Raw genomic sequence first — 11,585 nt, 5'->3', positions numbered from 1 at the left:
GGAAGGAAGGAAGGAAGGAAGGAAGGAAGGAAGGAAGGAAGGAAGGAAGGAAGGAAGGAAATAAATGAAAGAAGGAAAGAGGGAAGGGAGGGAAGGAGGGACTCCACATCTTTCATTTTTCTCCATTAGTCATTTAAGAAACATTTAAGAATCTCTTATCTACTAGGCAAAAGATGAACTAAGGCTGACTTGGTTTAAATCCCTCTTGGCTAAGACTGGCTTGACTTTGGACAAGTATTTAATGATATAAATGAGTATTTACTTAATAATAGATGCCAGGCACCATGATAAGTACCAGACATAGAACAGAGACATGGACAGGGAGATGCCTTCATGGAATTTATATTCTAACTAAGAAGCTGGGAGTTGGGGGTAAAATAACTGCAAATTATGACAAGTACTAAGAAGGAAAGAAGGTGCTGAAATATAAAACAGAAAGAGCCCTCTTTCCAATAAAATAAAGTCCTTTTCACAAAGGTGACGTGTAAGCTGAAGCCTGAAGCATGGGAAGGAGCCAACCACATAAAGAACAGGGGAAAGGATGTCCAGGCAGAGAACATTATCTGCAAAGGCCTTGAGGCAAGAACAGAGCTTGATGTATACCAGAAACTGAGGGAAGAGCAGTGAGGAAGAGGAGAGTGGCACGAGGTGGGGCTGGAAAAGCAGATAGGAGTCAGATCAATAGAGATGTATAGACCATGGAAAGGAAAACTGATTTTATTCTAGATGCCGGTAAGGCAGCATTGGCAGATTTTAAGCAAAAGGGAGTGGCAAGAACCAGTTTATTAATTCAAAAAATATTTACTGAGCAATTAAGGTTCACCAGACCCTGAGCTAGGTGTTGGGAGGTACAATAGTGAACAAAAACAGACATGGTCCCTGTTCTTATAGAACACTTACATCACAGGATCATTGCGAGATTGGAATTATGAGATATGCAAGCCCTCAAACAGAGCCCTGGCACACATGGGCATTCAATAAATGTTAGTTTCCTCTCCCTTCAGTAGAAGAGATAAGGCACACACAAATAACATCAAGGCAAACGTATAGCTGCCTTAAGAAAGATTCAATGTCATGGGGATGAAAAAGGGGAAAGATCACTTCTGGGTTAAGGGTTACATGGAGAGGAAGGAAGAGGAGGCAATAAGGAACACTTAAGGTAAGTCATGATTGCACCAGGGGTAAGCAAACCTGGGAGGCATCTAGGTAGAGGGGTGGCAGGAACAAAACATGGTGGTAGGAGAGGTGATGTGTGGTTGAGGAATTGTGCACTATCTGCCCAGGCTACAGCACAGACTGCCTATACCTAGGGGAGAAGCAAGAGATTTCACTGTTAAGGGAGGCTCAAGTCAGGCTGAAGAGTTTGGATTTTACTCAGTAAGCAGTGGAAGCCACTGAACATGACAACTCCAGTCGAAAAGGTCAGTCCATTAGAGGTGTATGTGGACAGGAAGGAAGATAACTCAGGAGGGAACAGCTAGAACGCTGATGCAGCAGTCCGGGAGGAAGGTAACAGAGGCATGGTTTCCAGAGAAGGCGGTAGGAATGAAGAGAAAGTTGGGAGAGAAATTCTAGAGTTACCAGGACTAGACGTGGGAACAAGAAAGAAGGAGTGGTCAAGCACAATCCCCAAGACTTCAGTCTCAGTAATCTGAAGAATAACAAGGCCACTGACCAATGAAAGTAAGTCAGAAAAGACAGCCAGCTTGGGATGAAGACTAGTCACTTGAAGAAAGTTTTAGACATAAGTAGATGCATCTAGATAGAGAAGTCCTACAGTCAGAATGCCTGTCCAGAGCTCTCGACAGGCTAGTCTGAGAATGGAAGTAGAGATGATGGGCACATCAGAAAAATGCAGCTCTAATTGTAAATGCAGTCAAGTGAGGAGAGAGGGCTAAAGAGAGACTCCAGAGAAGATGCTCACATTTCCTGGGAAGCGTTGTTGTTGTTGTTGTTTTTTCTGGGAAGCTTTTTTAACATTAAAGGGTCAGGGTAGAGTCCAGGAACCTGACTTTTAACAAATACCCCAGAGGAAGCATTGTGCTAAATAGAAGTAATAGAGCTAGCAACAAAAGAAGAAGAAAGAAGAAAAGGAAGAAGAAAAAAAGAAGAAGGAAGAAGAAAAGAAGAAAGAAGAAGAGGAGGAAGAGGAGGAGGAAGGAAGAAGAGGAAGAGGAAAAAGAGGAAGAGGAAGAAGGAAGAAGAAAGAAGAAAGAAGCAATAATCAGAAAAACAAAAGAGCACCAGGAAAGTACAGAGCCACAGAAACAAAATCATTACAGGTTAAGAAGGCATCAAAATTTTGGTCAGAAAAGTTTCCAATGGGGTGGGACAGAATGTCCACTACCAAGGGTTGTGAGCCAACAGCAGGGATTAGGGAGGCTGCAAACATAGGCTGCCCTAACGGGAGTTTTGTGGTTACTCAAAGCTGTGGATGGATGTCCCAGGGTAGCAGGCACACTCAAGTCCTGCTCTTCAACAATGCACCATGCCCTTTGAGAAGGCAATCTGGCAGTATGTTTATGGAAGCCCTCAAAAATGTTATCTTTGACTCAGTAACCCCATTTCTAGGAAACAGGAAATACTTAAAAAGTAAAATGTCTTATGAACAAAGATACATTATAGGAGTGGAGAGGTTCAAAGTTATATCACACCTTGAATTTAAAATGCTGAAGGGCTGGTGGCTCACTCCTGTAATCCCAGCACTTTGGGAGGCCGAGGCGGGCAGATCACAAGGTCAGGAGCTACAGAACAGCCTGACCAACATGGTGAAACCTCATCTCTACTAAAAATACAAAAGTTAGCCAGCCATGGTGGCACACGCCTATAGTCCCAGCTACTCAGGAGTAGTAGGGAGGTACAAGAATCACTTGAACCTGGGAGGTGGAGGTTGCAGTGAGCCAAGATCTCACCACTGCGCTCTAGCCTAGGTGACAGAGTGAGACTCCGTCTCAAAAAAAAAAAAAAAAAAAAAAAAGCTGAGGAAAACATCCAACTCAAAAGCTCACTATTACCCGTCAGATTTATCTTCAAATCCTAAACATCCCATGGCTTTTGTCCTCCCCCACCTTCCAGTGACTCCAAAGCACACAGAGCATATGCTACACACTGTTCCAGTCTTTTTACCTGTCTGCTTCCCTCACTACATTAGAAGCTCCTTGAAAGTAAAAACTATGTTTTATGCATCTTTAAATCCTCTTGGATTCAAACATTTGCTGAATGAATGATCCATTCCCCCATTAAATCTCACCTCCACTCTAACATGCACAAAGCAACAGTATCTCAGCCCCATTAGAAATCCCACTTTCCTCCCCCACTGTCCTGGCCCCTGCTTACCTGCGTAGAAGTGATAGAAGGGCCACCAGACAGCACTGTTTGGGATATAGGTAAGCAGTGAAGCCACATAGCCTCGATAGAAGCCGCGAAGCCCATCAGCCCGCAGGATCTGCCTGATGATGTCCTTGGTTTGGCCAAAGGCAACTACTCCTTGTCCCTCTGGGATCCCCCGCACCTGAAAGCGGCCCATTTTCTCACCCTTGCGCTGCATCATGAGGTGTTGGGAGACTACATCAATGGGCACTGTGATGCTCTGGGCCACAAGGGAGGCTGAGCCACCAGCCACCAGTGATTTGACTGTGTTACTCTGGCTGTAGTCAGCTACAAACTTCCGGGTGAGCTCATAAGTGGTGACATAACACTGGCCAGAGATGAGGGTGAAGGTATTGACCAGGAACCCTCGGTAGAGGCCAGTGATACCATCTGCTCGCAGGATCTTGATGAAGGCATCGAAGGTCCCATGGTAGAGGCTCTTCCCCTTCTGAACTTGCAACCGGGTGCGGATGAGGGTGAATGGGTAGACACTGACACGGATCATCATTGTCATTGCCACACCAAACACGTAGAACTTCTTCTTGTCCAGGTGTTCCCACTCGATGATCTGGATGTTGCGTTTGTCCTCCATGGTGCCTGAAGACCTGGGATTTGAGCAGCATGGAGGGATGTGAAGAAGGAGGTCAGAGCTTTGTGCTTTCCCCTTCCGGCTGGGCTCTGAAGTCCCATTCTCAGACCTCATCTCCAGGACACTCACTTGCCCAAAGCTTGGACTCCACCCAACCTGGCTCTGTCAATCCGCACTTGAGTCTTCCTTCATAGATCAGGATACTGTCCCCTTCTCTGTTTTTGGCCAGGCCTTCCTTACTCAGTTTCCCTCCTCCAGAAATTGTCCCTCACTTCAGTGATTTCCCTGGCTCCATGGCCTTCTCAGCTCCCTACCCCAGCTTACAGGATCTTCTATCCCGACTCTCTGCCTCTCTGGGCCCTGGTGTCACTACCCTGACCAGGGACCATTCTTTTTGTCTGGCTCACCCAGGCAGAGCTCAGGATGTTGTGGACAAACCAACTACCTGACAGGATGCAGGGCCTTTAAGCAGGTGAATGGGACGTCACTAAGTGAATTTGGGAGGCTCCTGAAGGCTGAAAGGGACTGTTCCAGTTTTGATGCTCCGGGGCCTACTGAGGAGGCATCACCTTTGGCCTTGCACCCGCAGCAGGGTGCCTCTGATCGCCAACTGACTCATTTTGCCTCCGGTTTCCCATGTTGGCCTCTCAGAGCTCCCCTGACCCACAGTCACTACATTTACATGATATTTTCTCCCGTCTGCATTGGAAGAAAGTGTGGGCAAGTGGGGCTTTCACACCACAGGGCACCCCCCACCACCCACTTTCCTCCAGCAAAAGGATTTAGAAAGTCAGGAACAGGCCAAAGGGCAGAGTCCTCTTCAGTTATTAGATAACTAACTCTGAGAAAAACAGAAAAGAACCACCTGAGAGCTAAGTAGTTTCCCTGGAGAGTCTGGAGAACTACAGAGTACAGAACATGTTGGACTGCATGCTTTCAACTCTAAGCGTATAAACCACAACCTCAGTCTCAGATAATGAAAGGAGAGAAGTGACAGAGGAGATAGACTCTGACTTCAAGAAACCGTCTGTTCAAGAAGACACAGTATTGCTCTGGGGAATGGACACACGATACAGAGGAAAAGGCTGGACATGGTGGCTCACACCTATAATCCCAACACTTTGGGAAGTGAAGGTGGGAGGATCACTTGAGCCCAGGAGTTCAAGGCCAGCCTAGGCAACATAGGGAGACTCCGTCTCTACAATATATAAAAATAAGTTAGCCAGCATGGTGAAACCCCGTCTCTACCAAAAATACAAAAAATTAGCCGGGCATGGTGGCGGGCGCCTGTAGTCCCAGCTACTCAGGAGGCTGAGGCAGGAGAATAGTGGGCACCCAGGAGGCGGAGCTTGCAGTGAGCGGAGATCGTGCCACTGCACTCCAGCCTGGGCGACAGAGCAAGACTCCATCTCAAAAAATAATAATAAGTTAGCCGGGCATGTTGGCATGCACCTGTGGTCCCAGCTACTTGGGTGGCTGAGGTGGGAGGCTCACCTGAGCCCGGGAGGTTGAGGCTGCAGTGAGCTGTGATCACACCACTGCAATCCAGCCTAGGAGACAAGAGTGAGATTCCATCTCAAAAAAAAAAAAAAAAAGATACAGACGGAAGGAAACCAGAGCATGTTAATGCACATGTAGCCCTTATGTTAAGTGTATCCAATGCCTAGAATTTCAAACAAAACTAACAAGCTTACTAATTTCAAAACTGTATAAAATCAGGAGCTTCACATTTAGGAAATGTCAAATCAGAGGATATCATTTATTAGACGTATTTAGTGGTAATATGATGTGCTCCAGTGTAGCCCACCACTGTTCTGTAAGATACTAGAAATTTTCAGCCAGAAAGGGAGAGTGGGAAGATAAATTCCAGGAAGTGAGAAGCAGGGTCTCCCCAGACTTTAAGAGAAATCCCAGAGAAAGGAGGTAGCCACGACACAGGGACAACTCTAGGGGGCTGAAACATTCTACACTAGCAGTTCCAGTAGCAAACCTCATGCCAAGCATCTAATCACAGTCCATCCTCAACCACCTTCCCCAACCAAAGGTCCTAACTGAGGCTTCAGGTAGCTTTTATTCCATGAGAACTGCCTTTTGGTTACCATGGAAGCAAGGGCAGCTTTTCAGGATTCCCTGAGCTGGACTGTATAACTTTCGTTAACATAGGGACTACTTACAGTACAAACTGAGTACTTGAGAGCTGAGAGAAAACCTCAGCTTCAAGGTAAGGATTGAGAGATGTGCACATAACTCGCACAGGCTTCCTACAGGACAAAGCAGTTTGAATTAAGGATAATCCATGTAGACAGTGAAAGGGAGAGAACAAAGGCTTGGAAATGAGAAGACAGAAGTCAACAGGATTGGCAAGACTGGAAAATCTAGACTGTGGAAAACGAGCTGCAGGCAAAGTTCTGCCGTCAAGAGAACCCCTAGAACAATGATATGCCACTTGCTGTAGGCAAGGGTGGCCCTCCTCCCCAGCCTCAGCCTGGAGGACCCACTAAGTCCCGTGGGATAATATTTTCCTTTGAGCCCTTCAAAAGGTGGTCACTGTCTCTCCTGCCCCAGAGTGGCTGCCATCCAGGGTCGCAAGATCATACTTCCAATACCAGTGAGAGGTGAGAAGACACAGAGAAACAACAGGATTGACTGACTGTCTACTACCTCATGTAATCCTTACAATTTCACTTGTGTACAGTTAGACACTTCTGATAAATGAGGAAATAGAGGGTCAGTTACGTTAAAAGTAACAGGCCCAAGGTCACATAGCTGATCAATGGAAGAGGCAGATATGAGCCAAGATTTCTTCTCTACTCCACCATGCCTTCTACCTTATGGGATTTGAAGAATCTAACACAAATCACTGTTTAAGGCCAAGTCATTCCCACCTCTGGAAGGCAGAATTAATACCCTTATGGCTGCAGGTCACTCAACAGTTAAGCATAAGCTCCTGGCCATGCAGATGCCCAGAGAGTTCTTGCAGCTCTGTTCCAGAGAAACCAAGAACTGCCTCTGCTTTCCTAGTGTGTCTGTGGAGTGACCAAGCTTAGTGGCTGAGCAGTCACTTTGTCAACACAGACAAATACAGCTGGGTTCAAGCAGGAGGGCCTCCTGCCAGGCACATGCAAAATGCGTGCTCTACAGGGCAGAGGGTCAGAGCAGCTAAATGACAGAGCAACCAGGGATTCTGTTCCAGGACCTGGTTTCATGGCACCTTCTCAATTTATCAAGCTGAAACACCAAGTACCAGCATCTCCTGATGAGAAATCCTAAGACAGGATCCAATTTCCCACCTTGTCTCCATCTCTCACATACGCCAATCTATTTTAAACTCCCACAAGGAAGTGGGGACTTTCTGAGACAGGTAACTCCTATCCAAGGGTCATGCCTTAGAGGGATAAGCCACTACAACAGAAGGGGAGAGGGCACTACACCCACTCCCTTTACCCCTTCAAAGGGGACAGGCTGCTCCTAAAAGGTAGGATCTCAACCTGCTCTTTGTTACATAACTTCCAAACTTCTTGCAGAAATATCAATCCCATTCTTCCTGTTTTGCCGTCTGAAAAATCCTCTTTGCAGATACCCATATGCAAAGTTCCTCCAGCCTTCCCTTCTCCCAACTTAGCCCAACTTCTTTAGGGCTCTTTCTCAGACCCTCATGTGCATGGCTCCAATTCCGGATTTTCTTCCACTTTTTAACACTGCTCAGGCACAAATGCTGAAGTGCTTCCTCTGGGGACCTAACAGGTGACCCAGAATTAGTGAGCACTTTGTCCTGAAGTCATCAAGTGAAGTGCTAGAGGCAGAGCTCCCACTACTGACCCCACCAATGGAAAGGGACAAATTGGCATATGCTTCCTCCTCTCCACCTCTACTCTCCTTGTACCAGAAAATTCACATGGGACTGACTATTCACTAGGTTCTGGTATAAGATTCTGGCTCGAGAGAAGGCAGTGTCACCTGGAAGGCAAGGTCATACAACGGAAAGAACACCAGCAATTGGGAGATCCATGTTGAATTTCACTTCCATTACTCAGTAGTGTAAGACTGGAACCAAGTTACTTCACTGAAATTCAGTTTCCTTGTCTGTTGAATCAGGCTAATAAAGCCTATCAATGCTGTATAAGAGTTGTAGTGCAACTCATATGAGTTAATAATTGTGAAGGCATTTTGTTAACAGTAAAGCATTATCATTACAGAAAGTTCTACTGGACAGTGATGCTCTAAGTCCTTGCCACCCAAGGTGGTCCACGGACTTGCATCATGGACATCACCTGGGAGCCTGTTAGAAATACAGAATTTCAGGGTGCACCCTAGACCTGCTGCATAAGAACCAAACTTTTATAATATATAAGTTTGGGAAGCATTGCTTTAAGTATTAAGGATTGTCAGCATTATAAGAATTGTAATGGCCAGGCGTGGTGGCTCACGCCTGTAATCCCAGCACTTTGGGAGGCCAAGGCGGGTGGATCACGAGGTCAGGAGATCGAGACCATCCTGGCTAACACGGTGAAACCCCGTCTCTACCGAAAATACAAAAAAAAATTAGCCGGGCGTGGTGGTGGGCGCCTGTAATCCCAGCTACTGGGGAGGCTGAGGCAGGAGAATGGCGTGAACCCGGAAGGCAGAGCTTACAGTGAGCCAAGATCGCGCTACTGCACTCCATCCTGGGCAACACAGCGAGACTCTGTCTCCAAAAAAAAGAGGAATTGTAACAACTACTCCAGGACTCTGGGACCCTTATGAGTAGGTTAGGAGCCCTCTGACTCCATCCTGACTTGTCAGTAGAACTGAGCACAATGATGACATTTGATCGATTCGGATCTTTTCAAATCAAATCATCTTCTACAACTCCTGACAAGACATCCATGGGTCCCCACTTCTCAGCTGGAAACAGAGAATAGAGACCAATACCCTCTATTCCTTCTGTTCTCCCTATTGCATCTGCATCCTGGGAGCGATCTACCACATGAACATGAATATGTGTACATGCTTGCCCACCTGTCCTACTGAATATACATTTCCCTAGGGGAATGCCTGGGGATGCCTTCGAACCCTCCTTCGAGATCATCTCCTCCCTACCTCGGACATGGTGAGATTCCCACCCAGCTTTCCTTCGGTCTTCCATAGGTACCCACGTGATCCCTCATCACAGACAACACATGACAATCCTCTCAAGATACTCCGTGGGACACCCCCTTTATACAGCCTCTGTCCTGGCCCCCGCACACCCAACTCTGGCTCTTCGAACATGCCCCCTGCCGTGATTCTTCGCTGTCAGCGAATCTCACTCTCCTCTGCCAGGAAGAGACGCCTCACAGCAGTTGTCCTTCATTCCCAAAACTGCATGGTACCACAGCCTGGCACCCCAGGCATCCTTTGCCTCCTTGACAAGTGCAGATCCTCAGAGACCTTAGTTGTCAGGGACCCCGAGCCGGTGGCTTATTACCTTCTCAGACTCCGGCGGCTCCGCCGCGTCTGAGGCGAACTCCAAGCCCGGACCTCTAGGCCGCAGCCCCCAGTCTATCCGTCGTTCCCAGGGAATGCCGTCCGCCGGTCGCATCTTCCTCCATCTCGACTCGGCTCCCGGTACTGCCGGAACCGGAAACTTGGACTCTGTCATTACCGCCCCCTGCGGGGGGCGGAGGATGAGCTGTCGACGATTCCGCCAATGGCGTTTGAGCCTTTGAGCCTCCCAGGAGCGAGGATGGGCTGCCCTTCCGAGAACGGACGGCCTCCTGGTGGCCATCTTGGATTTGGGCAGTGGCCACGCCTTCTTTGCCTTCGTTATGCCCTCAGCGTTAAGGCGCCTGCGTGTTCTGGTTGGGCTCTTTCTAATTGGCGGAAATTGAATCACCAGACGTTTATTGAAGATCCAGTTGTAAATAGGGGCACTTTGTGTTTGGGGGTGTTGGAACCTTTATATTCAAATCAAGGCCGGGCACGGTGGCTCACACTGGTAATCTCAGAATTTTGGGAGGCCGAGGCGGGCGGATCACCTGAAGTCAGAAGTTCGAGACCAGCCTGGCTGCCTTGGCGAAACCCCGTCTCTACTAAAAATACGAAATAAATTAGCCAAGAGTGATGGCGCGCGCCTGTAATCCCAGCTACCCGGGTGGCTGACGCACGAGAATCGCTTGAACCCGGAGGTTGGAGTGAGCCGAGATCGTGCCACCGGACGGCGACAGAGCGAGACTCTATCTCAAAAAGAAGAAGAAGAAAAAAAAAAAGAACAAATCTAATGTGTGATTTTTATGTAACTTTTTCTTCTTTCCTCTTTTTTGTTTTTTAGAGTCACAATATTACTCTATCGCCCAGGCTGGAGTGCAGTGGCAAGATCATAGCTCGTTGTAACCTGAACTCCTGGGCTCAAGCGATGCTGCGGACTCAGCCTCCTAAAGCAGTGGGATGACAGGCGTGAGCCACTGTGCTGGTCGCATTTCTCATTATTTATAGAGCCAAAATAGTAGAGGTCAACATGCAGCAGGAATGACTGAGGATACACAGCCAATTTTGAAGTTTGGGAACTCAAAAAACTGCAGGAGTGGGGGACAACCTGAAGGTGGAGAAAAATGACATTAAGGGTCTCTTCCAGCTTTTGAAGCTATTTGCCTGTATATAGACTTAAAAGAAGAGGAGGGAGCACTTTAAATGAGGGGCTAGGAGGCATAGGCTGCAGAGTCAGTTCATTTCACAGTTGATATCTCTACGATTCAACGACAAAAAGACAAACAACCAAATTAAACAATAACACAGAAGGGTAAGGTAAGTCTCCATTAAACACAGGAAAGAGACTGGAAAACTTCTCTTTGGATCCTGTCTATAGTCGCAGGTGAAATAAAAGAAATAAAAGGAGAGAAAAATGGGCAAAAGACTTGAATAGACCTTTCCCCAGAGAAGATATACAAATGGCCAAGAAGCATGTGAAAAGATGCTCACCATCATTAGTCATTAAGGAAATGCAAATCAAGTTAATAAAATGCCACTTCACACCCACTAGGGTGGCTAAAATTAAAACAAACAAAAAGCAGAAAATGAGCTTTGGTAAGGATGTGGAGAAATTGCAACCTTCAGATATTGCTGGTGGGAATGTAACATGCTACAGCTGCTGTGGAAAACAGTGGCAGTTCCTCAATAAACTAAACACAAAATTAGCATATGATTCAGCAATTTTACTCCTGGGTATATACCCAATACCATTGTAAACAGACATTCAAACAGAAACTCATACACGAATGTTTATTTTTAGCAGCACTATTCACAATTCCCAAAAGTAGAAGCAACTCAAATGTCCATCAACCCATGAATGGATAAACAAAATGTGGTATATTTACACAGTGGAATAGTATTAAGCAATAAAAAGGAATGAATGTATGCTACAACATGGATGAACCTTGAAACCATTAAGCTAAGTGAAATAAACCAGATACAAAGGCCACATATTATGTAATCCTGTTTATTCCAAATAACCAGAATAGACAAATCTATAGAGACAAAAAGCAGATTAGTGGATAAGTGATTGCCAGGAGTCTGGAGATTAAGGGAGAGGATGGAAAGTAACTAATGGGTTCAGGGTTTCCTTTTGGGCAATGAAAATGTTCTAGAACTAGGTAGTGGTGATGGTTGCACA

At 46.6% G+C, this 11,585-nt stretch overlaps 1 protein-coding gene across 5 annotated transcripts in view; it reads right to left on the bottom strand.

The window, feature by feature from the left end:
- SLC25A44 (solute carrier family 25, member 44) overlaps positions 1-9,720 on the bottom strand; it is an 18,762-nt gene extending 9,042 nt beyond the window's left edge. For 2 of the 5 annotated variants that reach the window (XM_011928388.1, XM_011928390.1), the window contains exons 1-2: positions 9,405-9,720; positions 3,337-3,974 (exon numbers count right to left, since the gene is read on the bottom strand). In XM_011928388.1, the coding sequence (XP_011783778.1) occupies positions 3,337-3,961 (625 nt within the window). In that variant the 5' untranslated portion in view covers positions 3,962-3,974; positions 9,405-9,720. Of the gene's footprint in view, positions 1-3,336; positions 3,975-4,344; positions 4,373-9,164; positions 9,209-9,404 lie in introns of those variants that run through there. The other 3 variants (XM_011928391.1, XM_011928387.1, XM_011928392.1) reach the window with 3 other exon arrangements.
- Positions 9,721-11,585: the final 1,865 nt, after the last annotated feature.

The sequence above is a fragment of the Colobus angolensis genome, unplaced genomic scaffold (assembly GCF_000951035.1).
Source record: "Colobus angolensis palliatus isolate OR3802 unplaced genomic scaffold, Cang.pa_1.0 Scaffold77, whole genome shotgun sequence".
In the NCBI taxonomy this organism is placed as follows: Eukaryota; Metazoa; Chordata; class Mammalia; order Primates; family Cercopithecidae; genus Colobus; species Colobus angolensis.
The sequence above is the reverse complement of the archived record's forward strand: the minus strand, read 5'-3'. Positions and strand labels throughout refer to the sequence as shown.